This window comes from Pleurodeles waltl, chromosome 1_2 (genome assembly GCF_031143425.1).
Source record: "Pleurodeles waltl isolate 20211129_DDA chromosome 1_2, aPleWal1.hap1.20221129, whole genome shotgun sequence".
In the NCBI taxonomy this organism is placed as follows: domain Eukaryota; kingdom Metazoa; phylum Chordata; class Amphibia; order Caudata; family Salamandridae; genus Pleurodeles; species Pleurodeles waltl.
Window position 1 is genome coordinate 415631657 of NC_090437.1, and position 26686 is coordinate 415658342.

The 26686-nt window shown below is 42.6% G+C and overlaps 1 protein-coding gene and 1 long non-coding RNA gene across 2 annotated transcripts in view; one reads left to right on the top strand and one right to left on the bottom strand.

The window, feature by feature from the left end:
* LOC138300739 (uncharacterized) overlaps positions 1-26686 on the top strand; it is a 332717-nt gene that overhangs the window by 92655 nt on the left and 213376 nt on the right. The window lies entirely within an intron of this gene.
* LOC138300725 (protein NipSnap homolog 3A-like) overlaps positions 5145-26686 on the bottom strand; it is a 111866-nt gene continuing 90324 nt past the window's right edge. Inside the window, exon 6 of the mRNA XM_069240435.1 lies at positions 5145-8511. Within this exon, the coding sequence (XP_069096536.1) occupies positions 8435-8511 (77 nt within the window). The 3' untranslated portion in view covers positions 5145-8434. The remainder of the gene's footprint in view (positions 8512-26686) is intronic.

The window sequence follows — 26686 nt, forward strand, 5'->3', positions numbered from 1 at the left end:
AAAGGAGGTTTGGCTACCTAGGAAGGAGGATAGGCTAGCAACACAGGTAAGAGCCTATCAGACGAAGTCTCTGACATCACCTGCTGGCACTGGCCACTCAGAGCAGTCCAGTGTGCCAGCAGCACCTCTGTTTCCAAGATGGCAGAGGGCTGGAGCACACTGGAGGAGCTCTGGGCGCCTCCCCTGGGAGGTGCAGGTCAGGGGAGTGGTCACTCCCCTTTCCTTTGTCCAGTTTCGCGCCAGAGCAGGGCTGGGGGATCCCTGAACCTGTGTAGACTGGCTTATGCAGAGATGGGCACCATCTGTGCCCATCAAAGCATTTCCAGAGGCTGGGGGAGGCTACTCCTCCCCAGCCCTGACACCTTTTTCCAAAGGGAGAGGGTGTAACACCCTCTCTCTGAGGAAGTCCTTTGTTCTGCCTGGCTGGACCCCAGGAGGGCAGAAACCTGTCTGAGGGGTTGGCAGGAGCAGCAGCAGCTGCAGTGAAACCCCGGGAAAGGCAGTTTGGCAGTACCCGGGTCTGTGCTAGAGACTCGGGGGATCATGGAATTGTCTCCCCAATGCCAGAATGGCATTGGGGTGACAATTCCATGATCTTAGACATGTTACATGGCCATGTTCGGAGTTACCATTGTGACGCTATATATAGGTAGTGACCTATGTATAGTGCACGCGTGTAATGGTGTCCCAGCACTCACAAAGTCTGGGGAATTTGCGTTGAACGATGTGGGGGCACCTTGGCTAGTGCCAGGGTGCCCACACACTAAGTAACTTAGCACCCAACCTTTACCAGGTAAAGGTTAGACATATAGGTGACTTATAAGTTACTTAAGTGCAGTGGTAAATGGCTGTGAAATAACGTGGACGTTATTTCACTCAGGCTGCAGTGGCAGGCCTGTGTAAGAATTGTCAGGGCTCCCTATAGGTGGCAAAAGAAATGCTGCAGCCCATAGGGATCTCCTGGAACCCCAATACCCCGGGTACCTCAGTACCATATACTAGGGAATTATAAGGGTGTTCCAGTATGCCAATGTGAATTGGTCAAATTGGTCACTAGCCTGTTAGTGACAATTTAGAAAGTAAAGAGAGAGCATAACCACTGAGGTTCTGGTTAGCAGAGCCTCAGTGAGACAGTTAGTCATCACACAGGGAACACATACAGGTCACACTTATTAGCACTGGGGCCCTGGCTGGCAGGGTCCCAGTGACACATACACTAAAACAACATATATATAGTGAAAATATGGGGATAACATGCCAGGCAAGATGGTACTTTCCTACAGCCCTGCACAACAAAGGACCAGCATACATCAACAAGCACCTGACCTTCCACCAACTGACCAGACACCTCCAATCAGTTTCCCTTTCCCTCGCAGACACCCCACGGATCTGTCAAGCCAACAGCGGAGGGCACTCCTTCTCGCACTTGGTAGCCAAGGCTTGGAACAACCTCCCCTGCACCTCAGGACCACACCGTCACTCTTGCGGTTGAGGAGAAAAGTAAAGACCTGGATGTTCAAATTATCATACCTCCATGCAGCAGCATACAGCTCCAGCACTTCGAGACCCGCATTGGTGATTTGCCATGCTCTATACATGTTTGATTGATTAACAGCTGATGTCCCATGCTTGAAGGAATAAAAGCACTATTTCAAATGCAGTTCGTAGATGGTGATAGTTTCAAACGAATCAAACAAATAATCAACAAACACTAGCGCACCCTGAAAGCTGGATCCTTGAAACTACCATGTCCAAAGTTTGCTTTCAAACGCACTCAGACTCTGAAGGACCTCCTTGTTCATACTAGACCACACATTGAATCCACCAGCATGCAAAGAACCCTGTGGGCTTTATCAGCTGTCACAGGACACTACCCGTGCAGCTCATGTGGGGGTCTGAGCTTTGACACAATCTAAAGAGATCACATTGAACTCCACCTTTATGTGGAAGCAAACCAATCACAAAAACTGCAAGACTAAAATTTGTATCTATGTCATCACATGTCCCTGTGACAACAAGAGCTGTCAAAATCAGAATGATGGAATACTTTAGCACTATTCACTGTGGACGTGATGCAACCAAGATGTGCAAACATTACATTACTTACAAACATTCCCCAGATGACTTGAGATGGACCATCCTGGAATCCAACCAACACTGGAATAGTGCTGGCCTCTTTAGAAGGGAACAACAATGGATTTTTCGCCTCCCCAGCAATAAGACTGGGTTGAACAATGACATCCTGTGGTGTTAATTGTAATCTCTGGCTTCCTATGTTTACATCCACCATTTTCCTTTAAGAAAGAGAAATGAAGTGAAATGGGATGCCGATCCAGACACTAGGAATCTCCCTCAACAAACCTGTGTTGCATTATGCGTACTGCATCCTCATTGCTTGGGGACGACATTCCTGAACATCTAATAAATAACATTTAATGCCTGTATTTTTATATGACAGATTAGGTGGGACCTTCTCTTTCATCTTTCCTAACTTTTCTGGATTTCCATACTGGGCAGGCCTGCTTTGACTCTTGTTTTCTCAGTCATATTTGACACATGACTGGTTACTTGCAGGGTGGTACAAGTAATAACAATTCGTCACACACCACTAGGAATAGTTCTGAGCATCAACTCCTTAACAGGCTGGAAATAGGATACATTATTCTGCTGTGCTTTGATTATTACAGTGTTTGTTATGGCTTAAACAACAGGTAGTCTTTTTAACCTTCTCAAGATGGCAGCCATCGCGGTTTTAGAGACACTTTAAGTCTGTCCTCTATTTTTACGGAAAGGAGACTTCCATCAAATGAGCAGCACCTGTACACAATCAGCAATCGGGCCGCCCCGACATGGCCACGCAGCTTACTGATATACTACCTGTAGTCCTTTACAAGATGGCTGCCGTTATTTGGTGTGAGATGTTAGGAGTCCCTCTACTATTCTGCATGGAAGAAGGCTCCGACCAGTTAGTCTTTGTAACCTTCTCAAGCTGGCAGCCATCAGGGTTTTAGACGCACCAGGAGTTTGTCCCCCATTATTACTGATGGGGACTCCGATCAAATGAGCAGCACCTCTACACAATCAGAAATCGGGCTGCCTTTAAAAATCGACTTCCCCTCCTGCTTAGTCCCCGTGCATGCAAGCAGAGGGGGGAGGGGGAGGAGGGGGGAGGAGGGGGGAGGGGGAGGGGGGGGGGGTAGGTCGTCTGCGCTCTTCAAGCTACTGAACCGTGAGTACGGCTATTTGTCACGTCTGTTGATTGTGTCTAGAGGCACTATCTTCTGGAGCCTCGAGCTATATGATAAGGTATTTCTGCTGCTTCTTTCCAGCTAGCAGAGGTGTTCTGGCCTCTGATCTCGACCTTTGAGGCACAATACAATTTTTATTTAAGATAAGGACCTCTGCTTCTGACAACATAATCATTTCTGCACATGGTGTGGCATTCAGATGTCTTAATGATCATGGTTGGAACCGCTGTGGAACATCAGATATTCGGAATCTTGACCAGCTTTTAAGTATAGATGTTGTTGCAGTAGAATGGCATACACTGCACCAGTGACTCATGACCTTTTTCTTTTGTTTCTTTCTGTTCACAGGCTGGAAGATAAATTATGTCCCCCCTCGTGTTTAATAAACGGGCACTACAATTAATATTACCCAATGCATACGAGATGTAGTATTCTTGTGGGCGTTATTATTCTTGTTTTATTCTCACATTACTCTTATGTTCTGTTTTTGTTACATGGGGTTCACCTTTATGCACTTTAAATCTTTTTAGTCCTGAAGAAGCGCCGTTGACCCTACTAAGTTGGGCCACCAGGTGCGAAACATGCTGACCTGGCTTGTTTAGGCTACGTTGGCACATTGTATCCCTGGTATAGCGTTGATTTGTTATATAGTGTTTTTAATCCCGCCAAGAGTGCCACAATATTAAAGTTTATAGGTGGACCCTCTCAGATGGTTTAAATTATTTTATCTCTTACACTTACCAACACTTCATCCACTTGACCGCACGTTAGGACACCCTCACATTGACCATCAACATACAGCATAAAAATAGACGATCTCTGATAAAGTGACCTGTCAAGGTGTCCGTAGGACATTGCAGTGCCGATCCTACGAGAAGCAGCGCTATGATTAAGCATGACATCCCTATGGGATGTGTGAGGGCCCACAAGGTAATTTATAGGGTTGGACTGATTTCGGTTTTCTTGCCTGTTGCAGCTGTCTATAGTAAGAACAGTACCTTCTTTGGTGATGAATTATTGATCTGTGAACCCAGATACTTGACCTTTATTGGTTCCGAGTCCCTTCTTCTTTATTGTTATTTGTACATTTAAAAAATAATGTCTACAATGTATTAGCTGCTTCATGATAATCTGAAAATAGTCCATGATTTTGATGCAGTTCCTCATAAATCCTACATTAAATCCATATAAGCTGCACTTTATCAAAACTTGTTAATAGAGGCCACGTGGTAAATAAATTCAAAATGTCATTCTATTCCAATTATTTTCATCATAAATACGTGAGTGATGATTATACATATATTCCAAAGGGATTGATAACTGCAGCCTCCAAACTTCATATTGATACAGGTCCAGATGGCTATCTTTACTGGTGTTTAACACATCTGTACAGATATCATTCCATGACCAATAATTCGAATTCTAACACAATAAATTAATTGCCGATATTCCCTATGTACTCCCCACTCACAAAAAAATGATTTAGTGAAGACCATAGGCCATGTCTGGTTCCTATGAGATGCGCGATCTTAAGTATAAATGTAAATAGATCCCCATATCAAGGGAGGTATACTTCTTATTCTGTCAGACAGTGGGTAGCACAATTAAACTCTAGTGGGTAGCTCAATAAATAGTCTTTTCAATATTAAAGGAATATTTAATTCCATATTCCACCATTCCTAATAATAATCCAATCACAATTTGAAGATAGATCAACAACTCAATTCATGTCCACCTCCTGAACACCTCCATTATTGTTGAGACAGTGCATACTAACAACAGTTACAAAACATAATCAAATTGGAAAAATGAACACAGTCTCATATCTACAACCTGTGTGGAAAAATGTGAATCTGTTAAAAACGATAAAAAAGTAATTGACCAGGGTAACAGATGCATGGTTGTTACAGAATATTATTTATATATTTACATAATTTTGTTTCTGACATGACCTGCAAGTAAATGTAGCAACTCCTACAATGTATATTTAGTTCCTCTTCAATGTAAGGCCCCATGGGATCTTAGAGTCCAGCTTTATAATATAGGAGCTCCCTAGTATCCTTGTGTTAGTTCTTGATCACCACCTCTTACAGATCTAGGAACATGGTCAATGCCATTGAACTTGGGCAAATTTTGATTCCTTCCATGGATATCTCTGAAATGTCCATCTACTGGGTAATGTATATCTACATTCTAATTAGCACACATATGCTCCAGTACTGGTTTCTTTAATGGGTGTATAGTACCACAATTGTACAGTTTCTTACACAGGTACGTGACAGGCACACACTATAATCGGTACTGCATATGATGTATTTCACAATCTTTCTGCTCCCCTTAGAGAGAACATTTTCTTTCAAAAACATTACCATTAAATAAAAGCCTTGCGTCTTAGTACCTTTTTTCAGGATACGTGAAATTATTCCTACATAAATTTATCTCTGAGGCTTGAACTTTTTCTAAAGGATATTTTGAGACTAGATGAATTCTGCCCACCAATAACTGGGTCTGATCTTAATATAGACAAGTGTCTATGTAAAATGTTCCTGATATCCCCAGCTTTGCTGATAAATTTCACCACACCTTCTTCCTCCTTCATTCTCAACTTCTTACCCTTACCTCTATAAGGGGATATTCGCTCGTTCTAGTTTGAATACTTATTACAGCATTTATCAACGTTGATTCTGAGTAACCCTATTCTTTAAATCTCTGCATCATAGCCAGAATAAGCCCCTTAAGGCTGCAATTTCTTTTTACTACAAATTAGTTTCCTATTGTGGATACTGTTTGTGTACAACATGCTATTGCTTGCAGTTTATTTCCTAAACAATTTAGTGGCAAGAGTATCTCCACATATTGTAACCCTTTAATCAAGGAAATCAACTTGATGGTGACTGACATGTCTTATGCAATCCAAGTCATTTTGATTCAGTCTATCAATGAACTCCTGCACCTCCCATTCTAGACCATTCCAAATGAGAAATATATTATCTATAAATCTAATCTAAAATGTGACCTGATAAAATCTCATTGTAATACTGAGGAACTGCTCCTCCCAGCAGCTCATGTAAAGATTTGCATAGCTGAGAGCAAAGCAGGTCCCCATCGCAGTCCATTTCACCTGCTTGTACAAATTTGAGTCAAATAGAAACACAGTGTTAGAAAGACAACACATCAGCATGTCACTGTGTAATAAACAAGACAGTGAATTTGATGTAAAAAATTGTCAACAAGCTTGTACCCCAGAGGAGTGTGCAGTGTTCATGCACAGGCTGTCCAGATTTAGTGTAATCAATAAACAGTCCTTCTCCCAATGGATGCCCTTTATACAAGAAAGAAAATCTCTTGTGTCTTGTATATATGAGGTAGGAAGAGACACATAGTCTTTGAGAAAAAAAAACCAAATCAATGTGTCGATAAGTATTTTCAAGTAGGCTCCCATTTGCAGACATGAATGTTCACCCAGGGGATTGACTGGATCTTTATGAATTTTAGGTAAAAAATAGAGGATGAGAGTTCTGGGGTTCTCATACTTAAACAATAGGAATTCATTCCAGCCAAACAAACCTTTCTCCTGTCAGTCCACCAGGAGTTCCTTGTAATCTGCACTGATCTTACTCACAGACTCCTTATGAATAGGAATGCAATAGAATCCACCCATAACCTGTCTGAGCCCTTCCTTTACATACATCTTCTGAGGGAGGAAAATTACATTCCCACCTTAATCTAATGGGCATATCACAATGTCATAAGTGTATTCCAAATAGTGGGTGCTTGCCTTGCCTAAATAAACACATACTGAGCAAACCATGGTTTTGGGGTGTGATTTTCCTACTCTAAATGTACGGTGTTAATGCACTCACAAATATAATTACATATTGTGTTTTTGGATGCAATATTATCGACTGTTATAAGTATTGTAGAATTCCAGACGTGGATGGTAATATTCAGTGTTTATGACTTCAACACTGTTTCCATGAAGAAAACTTGAATTACAAGTAACAGTTTCTTTTTTCAGGAAAAAAAACTATAGAAATCATTTTCATATTTCTCAGTTACATTCCATGTGTGACTGGGATGTTAAGATATTTTGATGCATTAAGATGTTGATGCATGTAGTTATATCGAAAGCAAGTAATGGTTTAACAAGCAGTATTTAAAATCAAGTACAATTCAGAACAATATGGTTCGGTAAAGGAAAAACATAGCTGAAAAGTGACTTAATAAATATATGCAAAAGAGAAACTTTAATCACATCACAAATACTTGCATCATAAAACACAGCTGAAACAAAAAGCTGAGAAGGTGCTCAGATACAATGGGAAAAACTATGTAGTAAATCCAACATGGAGCTTTTGTCTCTTGAGCTGAACATGATAAGGTAGAGAAGTCAGTATGAAAACATTTTATTTACTGCCAAGTAAGTAGAAAGTAATGGATTACTAAAAACAATCAGCTGATTTTGGTTTTGTAGAAATTACAAGTTTGGGAATAGTTAACCCATCTATGGAACATATTTCTACCACACCATGCTCTAAACCAGTGGAATAAATCCAACCTAAGCCAGGAATGGTTAGATCAATGGCAAATGTTCTGGATAACCACCCACTTTGTAAATGAGTTATGTTTACATTCACTGCATAGAAATGCATATTTGGTGGTATCCTCAAAGTGTAGTATGTTCTGCTCCTTCAAGATCTACCTTCCTTAACCGTGCTTTAAACCTTAAAGCACTGTTGTGCTGTGAGGCACAAAAATGGTTATCCAGCTGCACAGCTGCTTGCAACAATCAGGTTTATGTTTTGCATGAAAGAAAAAGAAAGGCAAAATAATCCTGACATCTTTTAGAATCACTATCATACACTTTCATTTGGTACGGATTGAATTTTTGGAAAACTGGTGTAAACAGTGAGACTCGCACTAGTTGGAAACAGTGCTCAATGCAAAAAGGAAGCGTTCAATGCAAGAACCTTCTGAAACAGAGAAGCAAAGGTGGTTTTAAATAGAACACTGATCCCAGGAACAGTAAATGAATTCTTTCAATACCCATGAAAGGGGGAAATACATTGTCATCCACTCTGGTAATTTCCATGCATGATAAAAGCCACTACGGGTAGGATGTAGCCACATCAAGTTGATCAGTGAGTTGGATTTCTATACAATCCGTGTTGGAAACGTTTTCTAGTCTACTTCATTGGTGAAAATGGTGCAGGAATCAGTAGCATGTTCTGCTGAGATACCAGGAATCGTACACTTTCACGCACTGGAAAGGGAAAACAAATGTGTGAAAAACAACAATTGACGAAGCCAAAAATGTTGCCATGCATAGTGAGAAACCTTTAACACAGTTACAAACAACTACAAATAGCAACACAAAAAGCCATTCTAGTTCAGTTTATGGCGCAATTCTAATCTATTTATTTGGTGCCAGTCTTGTAAACCAGATTACCTACTGGAAAGAGAAAAGGAATGGGTTCTAACTTGTAATCCTAGTTCTCTCTTAGGGGAATCTCCGTTGAAATCATAAGCAGTGAATAGTCCCGCCCACATGTGGGGATGCCAGAGCAGTACTTTCAAAGCCACATTCACATTGCCTTACTTCAGACAGGCCAGGAGGCACATGTGATACAAGTGTTAAATTGTGCAGGCTTTTACCAATTGAATTACTTTAAAATTTGGAAGAAAACGGCTTAAGCCTTTAAAAGGCACAACAAAGGTTTAAAAGTGACTTTAAAACATCTTTCCCAAAATATTTCTACCTCTTTTAGGAGTAAAAGAAGGGGGATATATATGACCATATAGCTGCACAGGCTGCAGTACCAAAAACAATGAGAAGAGGACACTGGACTTTTAAGGGCACCTTGACCTCCAATGCCACATTATGCCCTGCAGGTGGCAGTTTACTTAGTCCTTTTTGATGAACCAATTAGCACTACAGAGTTATAGTTATGTTATCTATTCTCTCTGGAATGAGGTAGGGTTGTTTCTGATTTCAATGAAGAGTCCACTGAGAGAGAACTAGGACTACCCATAAGAAACCATTCCTTCTCTATCAGGGTATCTCCTTTGATAATCATAAGCATTGAATAGATTAGCAAGTTCATCCTCAATAATTCCAGAAGGGAAGGGAGAAAAGGGAATAGTATAATTAAGCAAACACATTTCTCAGAGAGGCATACCTGACTTGGGCATCTACCTTTCCATCTGAATCAAGACAACAGTGTCTTGTAAGCTGCAACTTGGAGATCAGTTCACAACTTTACAAATCTCATCAGTTGGAATGTTTCTAAGTAATGCAGCAGTAGATGTTTTATCTCTAGTTGAATGTGCTTTAGGTCTTTAAGCAGGGTTTTGTTGGCATTTTGATAAAGAATTATGCAGAAGACAATCCATTTAGACAAGGATTGTTTTGAACTGGCCGAACCTGTCCATACAGGACCGTAGTTCACAAAAAGCTGCTCTGACTTTCTTAAAGCTTTAGTCATATCTAGGTAGATCTTCAACACCCTCCTGACATCTAGAGTATGGAGAGGTCGATCTGAAGAAGAGGGATTCTGAAAAAATGTAGTTAATGTAATAGTCTGAATGACATGAAAATCTGAGACTACTTTAGACAGGAATTTAGGATGGGTTCTTATCACTAACCTGTTTCCATGAAAAATTGTGTAAGATTTATGGAAAACATAAGGCCTGTATCTCGCTAACTCTGAGGAGAAGTATTGATGGCCAGGAAGGACACCTTCTAGGATAGGTATTGGAGAGAGGCCTTGTGAATGGTGTGAATGGAGGACCCAAAAGGCAAAAAAGGATAATATTTAACCCCCATGGAGGAGAAGGTCTCCTGAAATTAGGGTATATATTCTCAGTGCCCTCTAAAAATCCTTGACCACAGGTAACCTGAAGAAAAACATTTTTTGGTAAGCTGTGGTTGCTGCAAGGTATACTTTAATAGAGGAGAACTGTAATTATGTTTAGCCAAACGGAGGAGGTATGGAAGAACCACCTCTTCTTGACAAATGAGAGGATTGAAGTTGTTCTGAGAGCACCAGATGCATAATCTCTTCCACCCGAACAAATGGGAAGTTCTAATAGATGTCAGTCTGCTTCTTTCAACACATCCATATGTTCTTGAGGGATGTTCAGGTGACCATATTGTATGAGTTCAGGAGCCCAGAAGCCAAGTTCAACATGTGAAGGTTGGGTTGTTGAATATGGCCTCCGTACTTCTGAGGAAGGTCTAGTCTGCACAGCAGACTCCTGTGTAGAAGCTCAAGAGAGGTGAAGGAGATCCATGAACCACCACTACTGGGCCACTTTGGAGCAATAAGAATCATTCTGGCTTTTGAGAGTGACAGCTCATAAGCACTGTTAGCAGTAGGAGAATTGGAGGAAATGCATAATTTACCTCACCAACTGATCCAGCAGAACATGGTTGGTAAAACCTTGAAACGAAGCTTGGGCATATTTTGTTTTCTCCATTAGCGAAAATATCTGCCTGGGGAAAACCCCTGTCTGAAAAATGTTTTGAAGTATGAAGTCGTTTAATACCCATTTGTGATTTTCTTGAATGGTTCTTCTGAGAGTGTATACTTAAGCGTTCAGGATTCCCAGTAGATGAATCGCTGTAATTTTGAGATTCCTGAATATTAGCCATTTCCATATTGTGTGTGCTTCCAGAGACTGCGGTCCAGATCTAGTTCCTCCCTGTTTGTTTGGGTGAAGCGTACTTGTCATATTGTCAGTCTGAACAAGGAGAGAATTAGTCCTAAATGACAGGAGAAAAGCGTTCAGGGCTAGGTGTACTGCCCTCAGTTCCAGAAAGTTGATGTGGTAAGACTGTTCCTTCTGTAACCACATGCCTTATATCTGTAGATTTTCCACATGAACACCCCAACTGGTTAGGGAGGCATCCATCACTAGGGTTAAGTCGGTACAACTTGATGGAAATTCATTACTTTGAGTAGATTTCCGGAACTGCACCACCAGCTGTGTGATTATTTTGCCCGAGCAGTCAGTATCACCTTGTCTTCCCACTGTCCTGACAGTTGATCACATTAATCATCTAGACACTGCTGGAGAGGTCTCATGTAGAGATGTGCATTCAGGACCAGAAAAATGCATGATGCCTTTGATCAAAGGAGAGAGACTTGTTTTGCCAATGGACGGACTACTGTCTGCAGAATGTAACATTTCTGAAGAATAGATAGTCATCTCTCCTTCAAAGAAAGCACATTTGTGTGTACTGTACCTAGGGCTGCACCCAAGTAGTGAAGGGATTGCCTGGTATTGAGACTGATTTGTCGTGATTCAAATACAAACCCAGCCGATTGAGAGTCATGATAGCTAGATGATAATGTAAGTAAAAATAGGCATCTTGTAGATCTATTGAACACAACCACTCCCCTTGATGGAGCTGAGGGTAGATTTGATGAAGAGCCAACATTCTGAATTTTTGTTTTCAAATCTACTTGTTTGCTTTTTGACTCTACTTTTTCAGTCCTTTTCTTAACTACAACGTAACAAGAATAATGTCCTGTGCCTCAGGTGAGAGGGGACCTTTTCCACCACATGCTTGTGCAATAGGATGGAGATTTCTTATTGCAGTTTTTCCCACTGGAAGACAGATGGTTTCTTCTGTGCAATGGATTTTGGAGGACACTTGTACCAGAGAGTATCCTTGTTCTACAATATTCAGAACCCATTTGTTGGTAGTTCTTTTTTGCCACTATTGTAGATAAGATGTTACACTTTCCCCTACTGGACTGGGTAATGGAGGAGGAAGAATGGAGGACTAATTATTTGCCACCACTTGGTTTAGTGGCTTCGGCAGATGATTGCTGACCTCCTCTGCTCCTTGACTGGTGGTGCGGTTTCTGATGTCTGGTGGCTGTTGGGATGATTATTGTTGCCCTTGAAGCCAATGAGTGGTTTGAACCCTCTGGTTTAAGTACTGGCTGTCAAGGGGCCTATAGGAATGTCTTTTATATTCCCGCCTTTTCTCTAATCAAGCTTTCAGAGTGTTGAGCTCTGATTTCATCCCAGACAAATCATCGTCATACAAGCCAAATAAGGTGCTTTCTGAAAATGGCAGCTTCCGCATTCTGTGTTGGGCTTCAGGTTTCAAGGCTGTGAGTCTCACCCAAGAAAAGCGCCAAAGTACTAGGCCATGACAGTAGCCATGCGCTGCTACAGTGGAGGATCCAGCTGCAGCACTGATGGCTTGGTTTGACACCAATATGCCTTTATTGATAATTTCTTGAAAGTCATGACATTTATCTCTAGGAAGATCTTCCAACAATTATTGAATGGAGTTTCAAAGAGACCTATCATAATGACCTAGGAGAGAAGGTGCGCTAGCAGCTTTCATAGAGGCTTTATTGCTCACTGTTACAAAATGGGTCATTAGTTGTGTGGCCTGCACAAGAAATGGGTCCACATTTGTCCTCCACTGGGAACCAAACACCCCATTGTAGCACTTGACTTTCACAAGGTAGCAAGGCAGACCAGTCCAAGGCCTACTCAAGGGAGGTGGTATGGGCTAGTAATCATTATTCACAGATACACAGTAACACTCAACAATTGATTGTCCAGTCTTTGCTTTGTCTTTTGGAAAAGGAAAAAGTACATTTATTATACACACACACCACTCAATACTATACAACAATTTACAAATATACACAAGCTGATGTAAATACTTCTAGGTGATATTGCGTAATCATTCTTGTCCCTCCCAAGGGGAGATTTAGACCAACAAATCACATGTCAATAACATTCACTTGTATTCAAATGCAATACCCGAGTATTACCTAGGATGAGAGCACTTAATACTGGCAATAAAGCATACTTTGACCATGAGTGGATGTTAGTCTCATTATTTAAATAAAGCATTTGCAAGAATATGGTACAGGCATGTTGGAATGATTTGAGCTATCACGATTAATCTTAGCATGAAATACGCAATTTAACCAAAGCCCCTAAAGGGCCTCACTTTTATATTTACAGCCCTGTGTAGTTATAGACTTTCATCCCTACGGGGTGTTGGCAGTGTTTAATCACATTCCATATAAAAGAATTCAGCATGAAATACTGCATATTTAACACATTCCCCTAAGGACTTCACTTTCCCAATAGCACATGTGTAATTACCACCTTTCACCCCTAGAGAGTGTCCAATAACATGAAACCTCACATTGTACCACTTTAGGCCACAAGCACTGTAGACATACTCTTTCCCCCTACAGGGAGGAACACTCCCAGCTTTGACGCAAAAGCTCCAGCCTGGGGAGTGCCTGAAAATCCATCAAAACCCCTGAAGGGTATAGTTTTTGAGTCCTACCGAACTTAGGGTGGGGACTCTGGCACTTCTTTTGGGGGGAGGCTGTTCTGTGCAATCACTGGTTGGTGGTCCCATCCTCCCGTGGCCACCATGAGTAACAAAGTAGCATTTTTCATTCAGGAATGCAGCCAGGCCCCGCAGGGCATTATGTGGCGCAACTTGCGCTCATTTGATGCACAGTTGAACAGTGGCTCTCCCCCTGTGTCGAGGAGAGCCGCATTGGTTTCCTCCTTCATTTCCGGGAACTAGTGGTGCGACATCTTGCCATGCTTTTACTTTTGCTCAAGATGCCCAGTCCTACCCGGGCACCCCACATGCAAGCCATGCAGGACAGCCCGGGAGCCCACCCCAGGCTGCCCCAAGCCAGCTCCTGGGGTGTCAGCGCACTGATGTGCTGCCGCAGTTGCCGACAGCAGCATCCTTGTCTGCGGGCAGACACATACTTCGTGGTTGGCCTTCCCGCGCCCCACGGACTCTGGCATGGGAAGCAGAGGAGGCAGGCTACTCGGGAAAGTGCTGCTGCACTCCCCCTCCTCCTCTGCCAGCTTCGGGACCCAAAGACGTGGTTTTGGGCCTCCTACCTCCTTAGCACGGAGCATGACCACGCTCCCTTGAGTCATTATCTTCACAGGGCCCAGATATGGGGTACTGGGCCCCTTCCTCGCATCACAAGGTGGTGCAATGGCGCACCCTCAGTCCATCGTTGGCCCAGGTCCTGGGTACCGTCCCGATTCCTGTTGGGAAAGAGCGATGGTGCTATCCACATTTCTTTTACTTCGGGGCAGCCTCCGGGCCCTGGCCCACACCAGAGGCAGGAACCAAAACGGCGGTAGAGCCCCATGCGCTTTAACACTGGAATTAGATCAAAGGTCACCAAAACTTTTAACGTTCCTAACTTGGGCCCCATTGGGCAGTTTATGTTGATCTTGGGTCCCTTTTGCTCCTGGTGGCAAGCTCTAGCCACTTGCAGCACCTTCTGCAGACCCCCTGGCCTCCAATCCAAAGACCTCTGTAGGGAGCCGGTTGAACTGTCTCCCAGCGCCATGCTTTCAGCTAGTTTTCCTCTGGGCCTCCTCTTCTCCTCGCGGAGAGCCCAGTCTTTCCTCAAACTGGTCCTCGGTGTAAAGGGACCAGCTTCCTTGGTCCTGAGGCATGCACCACTGGTCCCGGGGTCAATCAGAGGCAGAGTCCTTAATCCAGATGGCAGTCAGGGGTTCTTCCTTCCAACTGTTCCTGGCGTCAGCCTCCAGTCCCAGTGTTCTACAGAAAAGAACAACCAAGACAGCTCTCTCCCCTGCGCAGGACCTTTTAAGTTGGGGCAGGAGTGACCTATACTGATGTGCCACATCACTGCTCCACCCCGTCCCAACCTCCCTGCACAGTCTTCTGGGATAGCTCAAAATTACGTCATCCAGGAGTCACATGCGCTCTGGAGGGTCTCAGCTCCACCCTTTGCTGACATCACTGCCAGGGCCTTCCCCTAGTACATCTGCAAAGGAGTTCCCCCCCGCTGCTACTTTGGTTCCAGAGTTCTGTACTCATTCCTTTGTTGAGAGGCCTTGAGCAGGCCCTATTCCGGCACAGGATGACAGCTGGCAATTCACCCAATCCCTTCCTCCTTAAGAGCTGACTTAAGCACTGTTAATTTCTTCCTTTGATAGGTGAGGCCTCTGCTCCTTCAGCTGGAGAGAAAACTAATTAAACCAGCCCAGCAGGGTCACAAAAGGACTGGGCTCTGATCCTTAGCAGAGGCAGAGAAAGATGACATTTCTGGATGACCCATAAGCTGCACAGATATGCTTTTGGAGTATACAAAACTTTTCTTTCACACAGGTTACAGCGTACATTGGTGCAACTCTAGAGTCTGTGGGCCCCAGGAGACAGGAGCTGCGCTGTAAGGCAGCCTTTCCCATAGGAATATAATGGAATGTCACTATAGTCAAGACAGTAAAGCACACTGACTTCCCCTACATGTGCACACCCACATTATCAGGCCTATTTCTGGTCACTGCCCAATCCTCCATAATCCCTCCAGTCTACCTGTGCACAGTCCCTGGGCTGCACACAACAGGAGTCTTCCACGCACAACCCTCACGGGTGTGCTCAAGCACGTGCACACATGTAACCAGTCAAGTGCCTCTATCCTTGCTGCGTTGCAGCTGCATGATCTTAAAGGACGGACACTAGTGGTAAACACATGCAGTCCATTTTACCATGAGTTTACCGTATGTGAGTCAAAGGTTATGAGGCTCCCCCACAGTAAAAGGTAAAAAACAAATCTCATTACGATTGCTTTTCAGATATGTGTATCGATGTGTCCCAAATGCCTGTGAATAGAGTAATTGGGCCAGGGATCTCTGCAAGTGGAAAGTAACATTTGATTTATATCGCTGCAATTTTTGTGAGTGCTATTGTGTCCTAGTGATGTAAACTAGAGCCGCGAGACAGGCACTGAATGCAACAGCAATATTTAGCACTAACCCATCTGCTCCTAGTACGAGTACTACATCTAATTTTATTGAGAGTTCATCAACCCTGCAACAGTTATTTTTCCAATTAGAAAAAATGCATCATAAAGAGATAACTAGGAGTTGGGAAGTATTGACTTTGGAGAAATATATTGAGTTAGGGAGAGTACCCAGGGAACTTTGGATATTCACCGTGCCTAACCACCCTGGCACCAGACCTGAGATGTTTACTGAGTTGGGGGGGAAATAACATGCAATGTTCAAGAAATAGGATGTTGACTTTGATTTAAGCATGCCAAAATGGATGTCAGTGAACTATTAGAATCAGAGTCAAAGATATTAAGTTGAAAAACAAAGGACATTTTTGAGGGATGAGAGATATTACACAAATGGCACAATTTACACCTTTGCTAAATGCGTTAAAAGTTAAAAAAAAAAAAAAAATTATTGACATTAGACCATAAATTGAAACTACCACAACCTAGTGAGTAAATCAGCAATTCTAACACAGACCACCAAGAGGAACAAGGAGTGATGGAGGGGAGGAGTAGAACTACTCTCTAAGAGGAATGCAATATCCGGATCAGAGATCATCAAAAGGAAGGGGCCAAGGATGCAACATAGGCAGAGGCCAACCCAGGTACAAACCGAGGCTGAAATCCCTGAAGAGGGTAGAGGAAGAAGAAGGTACTCACTTTACAATCACCAGAAAATCTAAGTGGGAATATGCACACAGCATCTCTCCCAATGTCAGAAAGCTCTATTAATGAGACTGATGTTGATGAAAATCTTGTGCTCAATTTATCCAAATATCAATTTACCAAGGAGGAAATGAGAGTATTGAGCAAAGGATTATCTTTTTGTCCGGAACAATATTGTGATCTTTTGAATACTAAAACTGACAGTTACAAATTAATTTGTAAACGCAAACTGCTGTCATATTTTGCCAAATAGAAATTGCCAAAAAATTAACCTAAGTTTACATCCCATGTCTCCAATCTCCTAAATGAACAAATGCCAGATGTCAAGACACTTTTTGATCTTATGTATGATCTTGATGACACTAAGTACATTGAGCCACAAATTAAGAAGCATTTAAACATTGAAACAAATGAACATCAGTCTAGTCACTTTAAACCAAAATCTGAATTCTCTCCACCAGGCAACACAATTGACATCCTTTGTGAGACAGTCATGGATGATATAGAAAGACTGGGTACCAGAAGACATCCCAACAGAAAATAAATTTGACCAGAACTGAGGGACAGGCCCTCACTGAGCCGATGAGAAGTCATTTGCCATCAAACCAGCTGATAATGGCGGGAATACAGCCTATTGGACAAACAAGACTACATCAAGGAGGCTAATCGACAACTGATAGATGGCAATAGTTATAAGAAACTCCAAACAAATCTGATTAAATACATTATATGGACAATGGACAGAAAAATCCCTACTCGCTGATGAGGAATGTCAATTTTAATACAATCCTATTTTGATCATTCCCACAATGTACTTCTTACTTAAAATACACACAACTTTGATCATTACACCTGCAAGAACCATAGCGTCTGGTTGAGGGTCTATCTTTGAGAAGATGTCACAATATGCAGACCAATATCTGGCTCCCATTGTCACCACACTCAGTTCACACATTATTAAAGAGACAGGAGATTATCTTAGAACAGTCACAGATATCAAGTGGCATACCTTCTAGTTACCATTGATGTGGTCTCCCTGTACACATCCATCCAACATGATGTGGGACTAAGAGCAGGAGAGTAATTTTTTGGACAAAAAAACATCAGGGAAAAACAACATTCCAAGATGTTGGTAGAAATGATTTCAATGTGTCTTGATAATAATGTCTTTCTTTTTAACCACCAGTTGTACCAACAAGTGTGAAGGACTGACAATAGTGTGTTACATGGCACCAGCTTTCATCCCAAAGCATTGATCAGCAGTATCCCTTACAGTGAATGTCTTCTCACCAGATGTTACTTCTCTGATGTCAAAGAGATGGAGAAACAACTTGAGCTGGTCAAAAATGGATTCTACTGAAGGGGGTACCCTGCAGCATATAGTGAGAGTGGAGCTTTGAGAGCCCAGTCAAAGTAACATGCTCAAACGTTGAATGAGAATAGTAAGGCGAATACTAATGAGAAACAGAACAATCCTATTCGCCTTATTCTGATTTACAGCAAGGAGAGCCAGGATATCGTGAATACTTTCTGGAAACATTGGAATCTTCTCAGGAGCGAATATGGCATCTCAGAACTTAAATGTGTACGACCCCAAGTAACTTACAGGAAGGCATGGGCATTGAGAGACAGACTTCTAAAAAGCCACTTTACTGATGCAAAACCATCAACATAGTTGGAATCTACCAACAAAGGCTTCATTAGGTACAATAGCTGCACGACTTGTAGAATTGGCAAAAACACCAAGCTGTTTTGTGAATTTAAAGGGAGATCCATTAATACTGAGCAAAGAATTACTTGCAGTACACAGTTTGTGGTGTATATCAACGAGTGTGAGTGCAGTCTGAAATATGTGGGGACCACCACCTGCTCCCTTAAGAAGAGAATACTGGAGCACATCAGAGCAGTCCAACACCAGTATATGAGTTATGCCATGGCCAAATACCATCATGCAGCCCATGTAAATAACTGGAGGACTATGGCTTTTTACAGTATCACACATGTCCCCAAGGAGGAAAAGGGAGGGAATTGCTTAGAGCCAAGGTACATTATGAAACTAGGTACCAAGGTTCCAAGTGGACTCATTGCAGACGAGGAGCTACATGTACATTTATGAATAAGTGCATGTGCGTTGTTGACTTATTTGGCAAACAAATGCTGAGGTGCTATTTTTCTGCTTTAGGAGGTTATCACTATAAATCATGTACTGATTGTGTCTTGGAAGTATTTAATTAACATTGGGCACTTAGCCCTGCAGGCTATCACGATATCATTAATGTGAAATGTGACATATGCACTATGCTTTAACTCTTGAGATATTCATTTGATATTGGGCACATAGCCCGGTATTACACATCATTTTGCTGAAATGTTTTGTGAATGCTGTCATATATATGCAAACCATTGATGGTACATGATTACTTTGTTCATGTTACACAACTCTTCATGATTTCACTTTGCCACTTAGTCAGGAAAGCCTTTGCCATAATTGCAGCCTCTAATATACGAGATGTATGAATTGTAGTTAGAACTCGTCGACACATTATATGAAATTGTTTTCTTATAGAGTTGGACTTCAATACCCAGGATGCCTCATTGCAGGCAGGACAGGCTAAGCATTAAACTGAAACTGTATTAGGATCTACTAACCGTGATCAAGGCTCATTCGGAGTCGAAACGTATTGATGTTTTCAGCATTACCTTGTTTAAATAAACCTTGCTGATGTCTTGAGATCCAGGAGTGTGGTGGTCCTTCTCTTGGTTTGGATTTATTGCCTGGGGGTCTGGTCTCCCCTCAGCTACCGGCAAAAGCAGTTTGAGTGTGTCGCTCACACTTGACCGCATTGGATTTGGAGATATTATATTTCTCAACAACTAAAGGAAATTTTGATATTGCAGCCCCTGTTGGAGTGCCGAACTCTATAGTTAGAACCTTGGTTCCACAGGAAAAGCATCTTTTGATTTGGCTATATCTTTAGTGCTATTTGACAAAACCTCATGAAATTGTACTAAAAAAGTGTCAAGTTGGATGTTGTGCGTGGAAAGTTTAGAGGTGATCCGTCAAGCAGGGGCGAGTAAAAGAAAATGGGGGGGGAGGGGTTCCCATGTTAATTCTCATAGATATTTTAAACTTTAGACATGACTACAACTGGCCGGAATTACACCACCTCCCCTGGGCTAAATGAAAATGAGTGTGGGGCTGCATTAATCCCCCAACACCCTGGGGACCACCACCTCCTCTGGGAAATTTACATTTTCTCAAGAGGAAGAGGGATCCCGGGCCATATACGCCCCAGGAGCACCTTCTCCCCAGGTCCGGCCCATGCCAATTAAAGGAGGGGACAGCATGGCCGTCTCTCCTCGAGCCATTAATGGTCATTGGGAACTCCACTGCCCACCCCCCCATCTGACTCCTGCTATCTCCCAAGAGGCCCACCCTCCGGAGATAGCTGTTTTGTTTTTGCTTGTTGAGAGCTGTGGCAGCTCCCACCAAGCAAAAGCAGACACTAACTCAGCTCCCACCAAGCAGGAGCATGAAAACTGCTCTAGCTTGCTGAGAGCGGAATTTTCATCTGTGTCCCTGCCTGCTGTCCTGCGGGCAGGGAAAGAGATGAAAAGATTACTCCTGCATGCAGGGAGCTGCATTTCTAGCAGCTCCCTGCGTGGAGGAGCAATTCCTGCACCTGCAGGAGGCAGGGAGCCAGCTGGGACCGCGGGGTCCTTCAGGCTCTGAAAGAGAGCAAGAGTGAGAAAGAGATTGCCTTGCTTTATTTCTTTTCAATAGGAAATATTTAAGGTGTGTACCCAAAGGTGATCTCACTCTATTTGAGTGACAAATGCATTTTTCTTTTCAATTTGTCTGATATCTCAGTCCACCTATATCATTCATCAAAGCAAAAAAAACCTCTAAATTTTTCCCTCTCTCTCTCTCTCTCGCTCTTCCATCCCATAACGGGATGGAAGACAGAAAGAGAGCAAGAGAGAGAGAGATACATTGTTATTGCAATGGTCTCAAAGTCCCATGCAATGACTTCAAAGTGTCACACTAGCAAGATGTTTGTTCTTTTTGCATCAAAACCTAACTATAACATTCGAACCAGAGTCACTTCTGGCCTATTGGTAAAGCTGCAGGACTGTCACAGAGTAGGCTGAAGGTTGAAATCCTGGTATCTTATGGCACTGTGTCTGTTTATTTACTAGTGTTCTGAATATTAAACATTCCTAGTGATGGAACATTTACTTCTCTTTCCCATCAAAATCTTTGGGTTGAATGTCATAGATATGTCTGGACACTTTACAGTAAGGAGTCATCTGTGGCCTAGTTGTTAAGGTCTCAAACCCTCACAATGAAGGTTGAAGGTTCCAGTCTAGGTGTGTCAGTGGTCATTTCCTTGCTTTAATCTATTTTCAGATGTTTAGGGTACATACCGAAAGGTGATCTCGCTCTTTTACTTAATTGGATCGCCTGCTCCTAACCCCCAGCACGCACGGCCAAAGGCTGTGCATGGTGCAGAGTTGATACATATAGGGGGTAGGCTGCAGGCCCTGCAGCCAACTCCTGCTGTGCACGGCCAAGGGCCCTGCATGGCGTGGGGTTTGGTGCTTATGGGGGATTGCCCGCAAGGCCTGGCAACTCTAACTTGCGCCCTCGCCATGCTCTGCTAATCACCCCACATATTACATCACTTATGACATCTTTGATAACATCATTCATAATATCAATTTAACATTTGCAGAAAAAAAGTATTGAGGACAAAACTGCCTGGCAAAGGCACAAGTTATAGTTATTTCAGCTAGCCATAACTAACTGCTGAATTTCTATGGTTTTGTGCAAGTAAATCCAGAACCTAACTATAACGTAAAAAGTGAATTTCTCTGTTTTTTAAAATTCTATTCCTGAAATATAACGTCCCTATAACCTTTGGCTTTTTAAGTGAATAGGTAGATATTCCTACATCAGCCTCTGTTAATCAATGTGGTGAGTGTCTAGAAGGAGAGGTGGGAGGGTCGCATGTGAATTTATAAAAGATGTCATCACTCGAAAACCACAGTGTACAAGTAAGTAACTTGTTTTTTCTCCAGTATTGAATCTTTCAGAGATTCACACGCTTGAATCAGAACTGAAATATATTTGATTTCTGCTTTGTGTATAGGTTCAAAAGGTGCTTGCATTAACTGAGGTAGGACTGTGTTTAGCTGCCATGCTGGAGGGTAAGCTTTAAACAGTCTGCACAGAAATTCCTTTATCTATCTATCTGACCCTACAGAGTTTTGATTAAAGGCTCTTCTGACTCTCGATACTGCAACTAGATGAACTTTGATTAAACTTTGAGATCAGCTTGAGTGAGCTACGCTGAGCATGTATGGGAATATGTGCACAGAGATTAAAGAAAAGGATGACGAGTATTTGAAAAACATCAATTGCAGAACCTTGTCCATTTTGCTTTATATGATTTATTTGCAGACTTGGCTCTTGCTTTGGATAGTATGTCTCTGCATTGTTATGATATATTCAACTGGTGGAACTCCTTGTATTCAGGAGCCAGGCAGCTGAATTTATTGATTATGGATCTGAGTGAATCACCTGGCTACTCTTCATCTATAGCAGTCCTGGGTTTAGTTTGAGTGGAGTGTGTTGCTGTTTCGACATGAGAATAAGCTCTGTGTACCAAAATTGTGTTGGCCATGCTTGAGCTTTTAGAATAATTTGACACAGTTGCCTCTTCAGCTTATTGAGTATCCGCAGAATCAGAGGAATTGGTGAAAGGGCATATGCGAAGATTCCTGTTCATGCAATTTGAAAGGTATTTCCCTAAGAACACACGGGAAAACCTGCTTGCATAGTACTGACATTTACGATTGAGTGGAGTAGCGAACAGACCCAAGACAGTAGTACTGGCATTCCTGATTGAGTGGAGTAGCGAATGGACCCAAGGTTGGTCATCCCCACTCGCTGAATATTCTTGAAAGTTGTGTTTGTGATAGTTCCCATTTGTGACAATCTGCTTAAATCGTCTGCCCACTGGTGGTTTGTACCCTGCATGTGCTCTACTCTCAGGGAAAGATTGTGACACAAGCACCAGCATCATATTTCTTGTGCTTACCCAGATAGCGGCTGTGAACTTGTTCTTCCTTTCATGTTTAAGAAGAACATTGTGGTTGTGGTGTCCATTCAAACCATCACTGTAGATCCTTTTATTCTTGGAAGAAAAGCACAGACCCACAAAGCCACAGCCCTTAATTCCAGGAAGTTTATATGCTTCTTTCTTTCCTAGGTCACTCATTTGCCACTTATTTCCAGGTCCAGGAGATACACTTCCCAACCTTCCATAGACGCATCTGTTGTGATCAGGTAGTTTGTGGGGGTTGGTGAGAAATGTCAAGCCCTTGGTAATGTTGCATTTTATTCCATCCACTATTTTAATTATATTGTCATTGAGGTATTACTTTGATAACATCATCGAAATAACCCATTTCCTGCCTCCATTGTCTATGGAATGCAAGATGAGATTACTCCCAGAAACATTTTGTAATGTCTGAATGAAGTGAACTTTTTCTTTGAGAGAGTAAAAGCAACAGCTGCTATCTTGGCAACCCACTCCTTTGCGTACCCTTGTGTGATGAATCAGTCCTATGAATGTCATTTGTTAACTTAGGGGTTATGCAGGATTTTTCCTCGTTTAGTTACAGAAATACATTTTTGAAAGCCTGGAGGCAGTGTTCTGGCAGCCTGGAATGAAGCTGCTTTTATAAGCCAGTTGTCTAAATATGGAAATATTTGATGAACTTTTCTTCTGAGATACGCTGCTACTGGTGCCATACATAGATTTGATGAAAATTCTTGTGCCGTATTTTAATCCGAAAGGGAGGACATAGAATTGGTAGGGACACCCTGCCACCTCGAATCTGAGATACCTCCTGTGTTTGACATGGATAGGGACATGGACATAAACATTTTGCAGTTCTAGAGATTTCATAGGATTCCCTGGATTCTTTAGTAAAGAATATGCTATAAGATAACATCCTGAATTATTGCTTTTTGAGGTATTTGTTTCTTTAGAAGGAAAAAACTGGAGCAAAAACCTGTGCCTCTGTGCACCTGTGGAACTTCTTCGATTGCTGCCTTGAGGATAAGAGCCTTCATTTCCTCTTCTAATAGACAAATATGCTGATGTACTTTCCTGGATTCCGAGGAGGCTTTTGGGTAAACTCTAGGGTATGACCCTGTCTTATAATATCCAATACCTATCCCTGAGGAGATGGCTTCTAAGCATCATAATAGTTTTAGAGAGAGTCTTTTACAATCAAGGGTGCTGTTTGTAAACAGGCGACTGGAGTTATATTGTTGTCACTGCCTTCTGAAGGACTCATGCCCCCATCCTGCACATGCCGACTTTTTTTGCTAGGATGCCTGAAGTAAGTTGCAGCTGGTGGTATTCTATATTGCTGCATAAAATGCTGTCTGTATCCCAGTTCACTTTGGCCATGGGGCTGATAACTGTTGGATTGAAAACTTTCTCTAAATGTGCATTGACTGCTGCCCCTTTTACCACAAAATGTTTGAAACCTGCGCTGTTGCAGCACTCCTAATGAGCTTGCAGTCTTTAATTGATTGAAGTGCATTATCTACATTTTTTCCAACAAGAACTTCTCCATAATAAGGCATATCCAGTATTTTTGACTGCACATCTGGGGGAAAAGAGATTGCCTTTAACCATCCTTGTTGTCTTAGGACTGCTTCTCCATCCATCTGCCTGAAGCCAGTCATAGTTACATCCATTGCTGTGTCGATCATTTCGGAGCATGTTTTCACTCCCTTTTGAAGACTGGCCTTCAGCTTTTTGTCTTCTGGCAGGTGGTCTATAAACAGGGCTAAATCTGACCACATTTGACGATCGTATCTGCCCAGTACGGCTGAAGCACTGGGCACTCTTATGGTCATAGCAGCCATACGTTAAAATTGTTCCCTATATATTATCTAACCTCCTACCTTCCTTGTCAGGAGGGGCTGAGCATTGTATACTTGGATTTTTAGATCTCCGTTGAGTGCCTGCATAACTACCAAATCTGGTTTAGGATGTCTTATCAGGCAAGCTGGAGTGCTTTCAGGAGCCTTATATTTCTTATCCAGTATAGGAATTACTGCTGTAACGTTAGCTGGGTTCTTCATGACCTTAAGACCTTCTGCCCAGGGATAGTTGACTACTGGAATTAATTTCACTACTTTCTGTGCTGAAGTTGTTAAGGAAACAGTCTGTTTTCTTAACCATTACTGGCAAGTCATACTGTTTAGCTGCCCTTTCTAGGGCGTGGACACCTCCTATGTCGCCTGGAGAACTAGCTGCTGGAGGTATTGGAGGGGCTAATATTGGAGCCACATAACCATGCCATTGACTTCCTGTATTTGTAGTCTGGTCATGAGGGATTTCTCGCTCTTCTGGCTCATTATCTTTATAATCTCCTTGATCTGCATAGTCGTCATAAATTATAATAGGATCCATCTGTCTTGGTTGGGGAACAACTCTTTGCTATGTGACAGGGCTTTTCTCCTGGCTGAGCAGTCTTGGCGATTTTGAAGGATCACACGGAGGATGGGAATGTTTGCTGTTGCTGTGATGGAGTGTCCCTTTATGGGAAATCATTAAGCATATGGTGAAGGTATGACACTGGAGAGATAGGAACTTGCAGGTTGTTAAAATGACTGTTCCTCAAATGCTTCTTCATTAACATAATTTTCATGAAAGTCCTCATAAGACCTTTGTCTAGTTTGTTGTCTGTCTCTAAAGGAGAAATCTCCAGATGTTACGTCATGGTCATACTCCTCATCTGTCTCTTGGCATTTTACATGTAGCTGAGATGGGCTACTTGCAACCTCAAAAGGTCCATCCTCCTCATCCATAGCACCCATTTCGAAAAGATGGACTGGTGGTAAAGGTGACACCTTACTTGATGAGGTCTGATCTGGTTGGAATTAATAATCAGAAAGGACTGTTGACGGGCCCATCAATAGTGCTGTCCTTAATGAGGCAAGTAAAACTTTATTTATCTGTGTTGGAGTAGTTGATGATGGTGGCGCCAGCATCATCAACTACTGTGGTTAACAGTGTTGTCAGTGTTGTCGACGGAGCAGCCTTTGTCAATTTTGGTTGACGGCGCCACCGTTGACATTCTTTTCGAGGATGTCATCAGTACTCACCCAGTCGACAAGGAGGCTGGCGTGGTGGTAGATGTGGACCCCGATGCTGGAGCGGTCGACAGTGCTGTTGACTTTCTTGTTGACAGTTTTGACGTTGACGCTTGGGATCAATGAGGGGGATCTATGAGGGGGATCTGAGGTAGGTTTCTTAGGGCCAGATGTAGGTAGGTAGAAAATTGCGACTTGGAATTTGCGAGTCCGTGCGACTCGCAAATTGCAAGTCGCAATTTGGTATGCAGAAAGGTGTCTCAGACACCTTCTGCAACTCGCAATGGGGTCGCAAAGACCCACCTCATTAATACTAATGAGGTGGGTCGCAGTTTGCGACCCCATTGTGAGTATGGGCACTCACGGGGATGGTGGCCTGCTGGAGACAGCAGACCACCATGTCCGTGACTGCTTTTTAATAAAGCAGTTTTTTTTTATTTTTTCTATCTGCAGCCCGTTTTCCTTAAAGGAAAACGAGCTGCACTTAGAAAAAAAACCGAAACCTTTTGTTTTGGTATTTTTCAGAGCAGGCAGTGGTCCGTAGGACCACTGCCTGCTCTGAAAAATTATTTTTGTTTCCATTCACAAAGGGGAAGGGGTCCCATGGGGACCCCTTCCCGTTTGCGACTGGGTTACCATCCACTTCAAGTGGATGGTAACTGCGATTTCATTTGCGACCGCTTTTGCGGTCGCAAATGAAATTGAATAGCATTGCGAGTCGGAAATAGGAAGGGAACACCCCTTCCTAT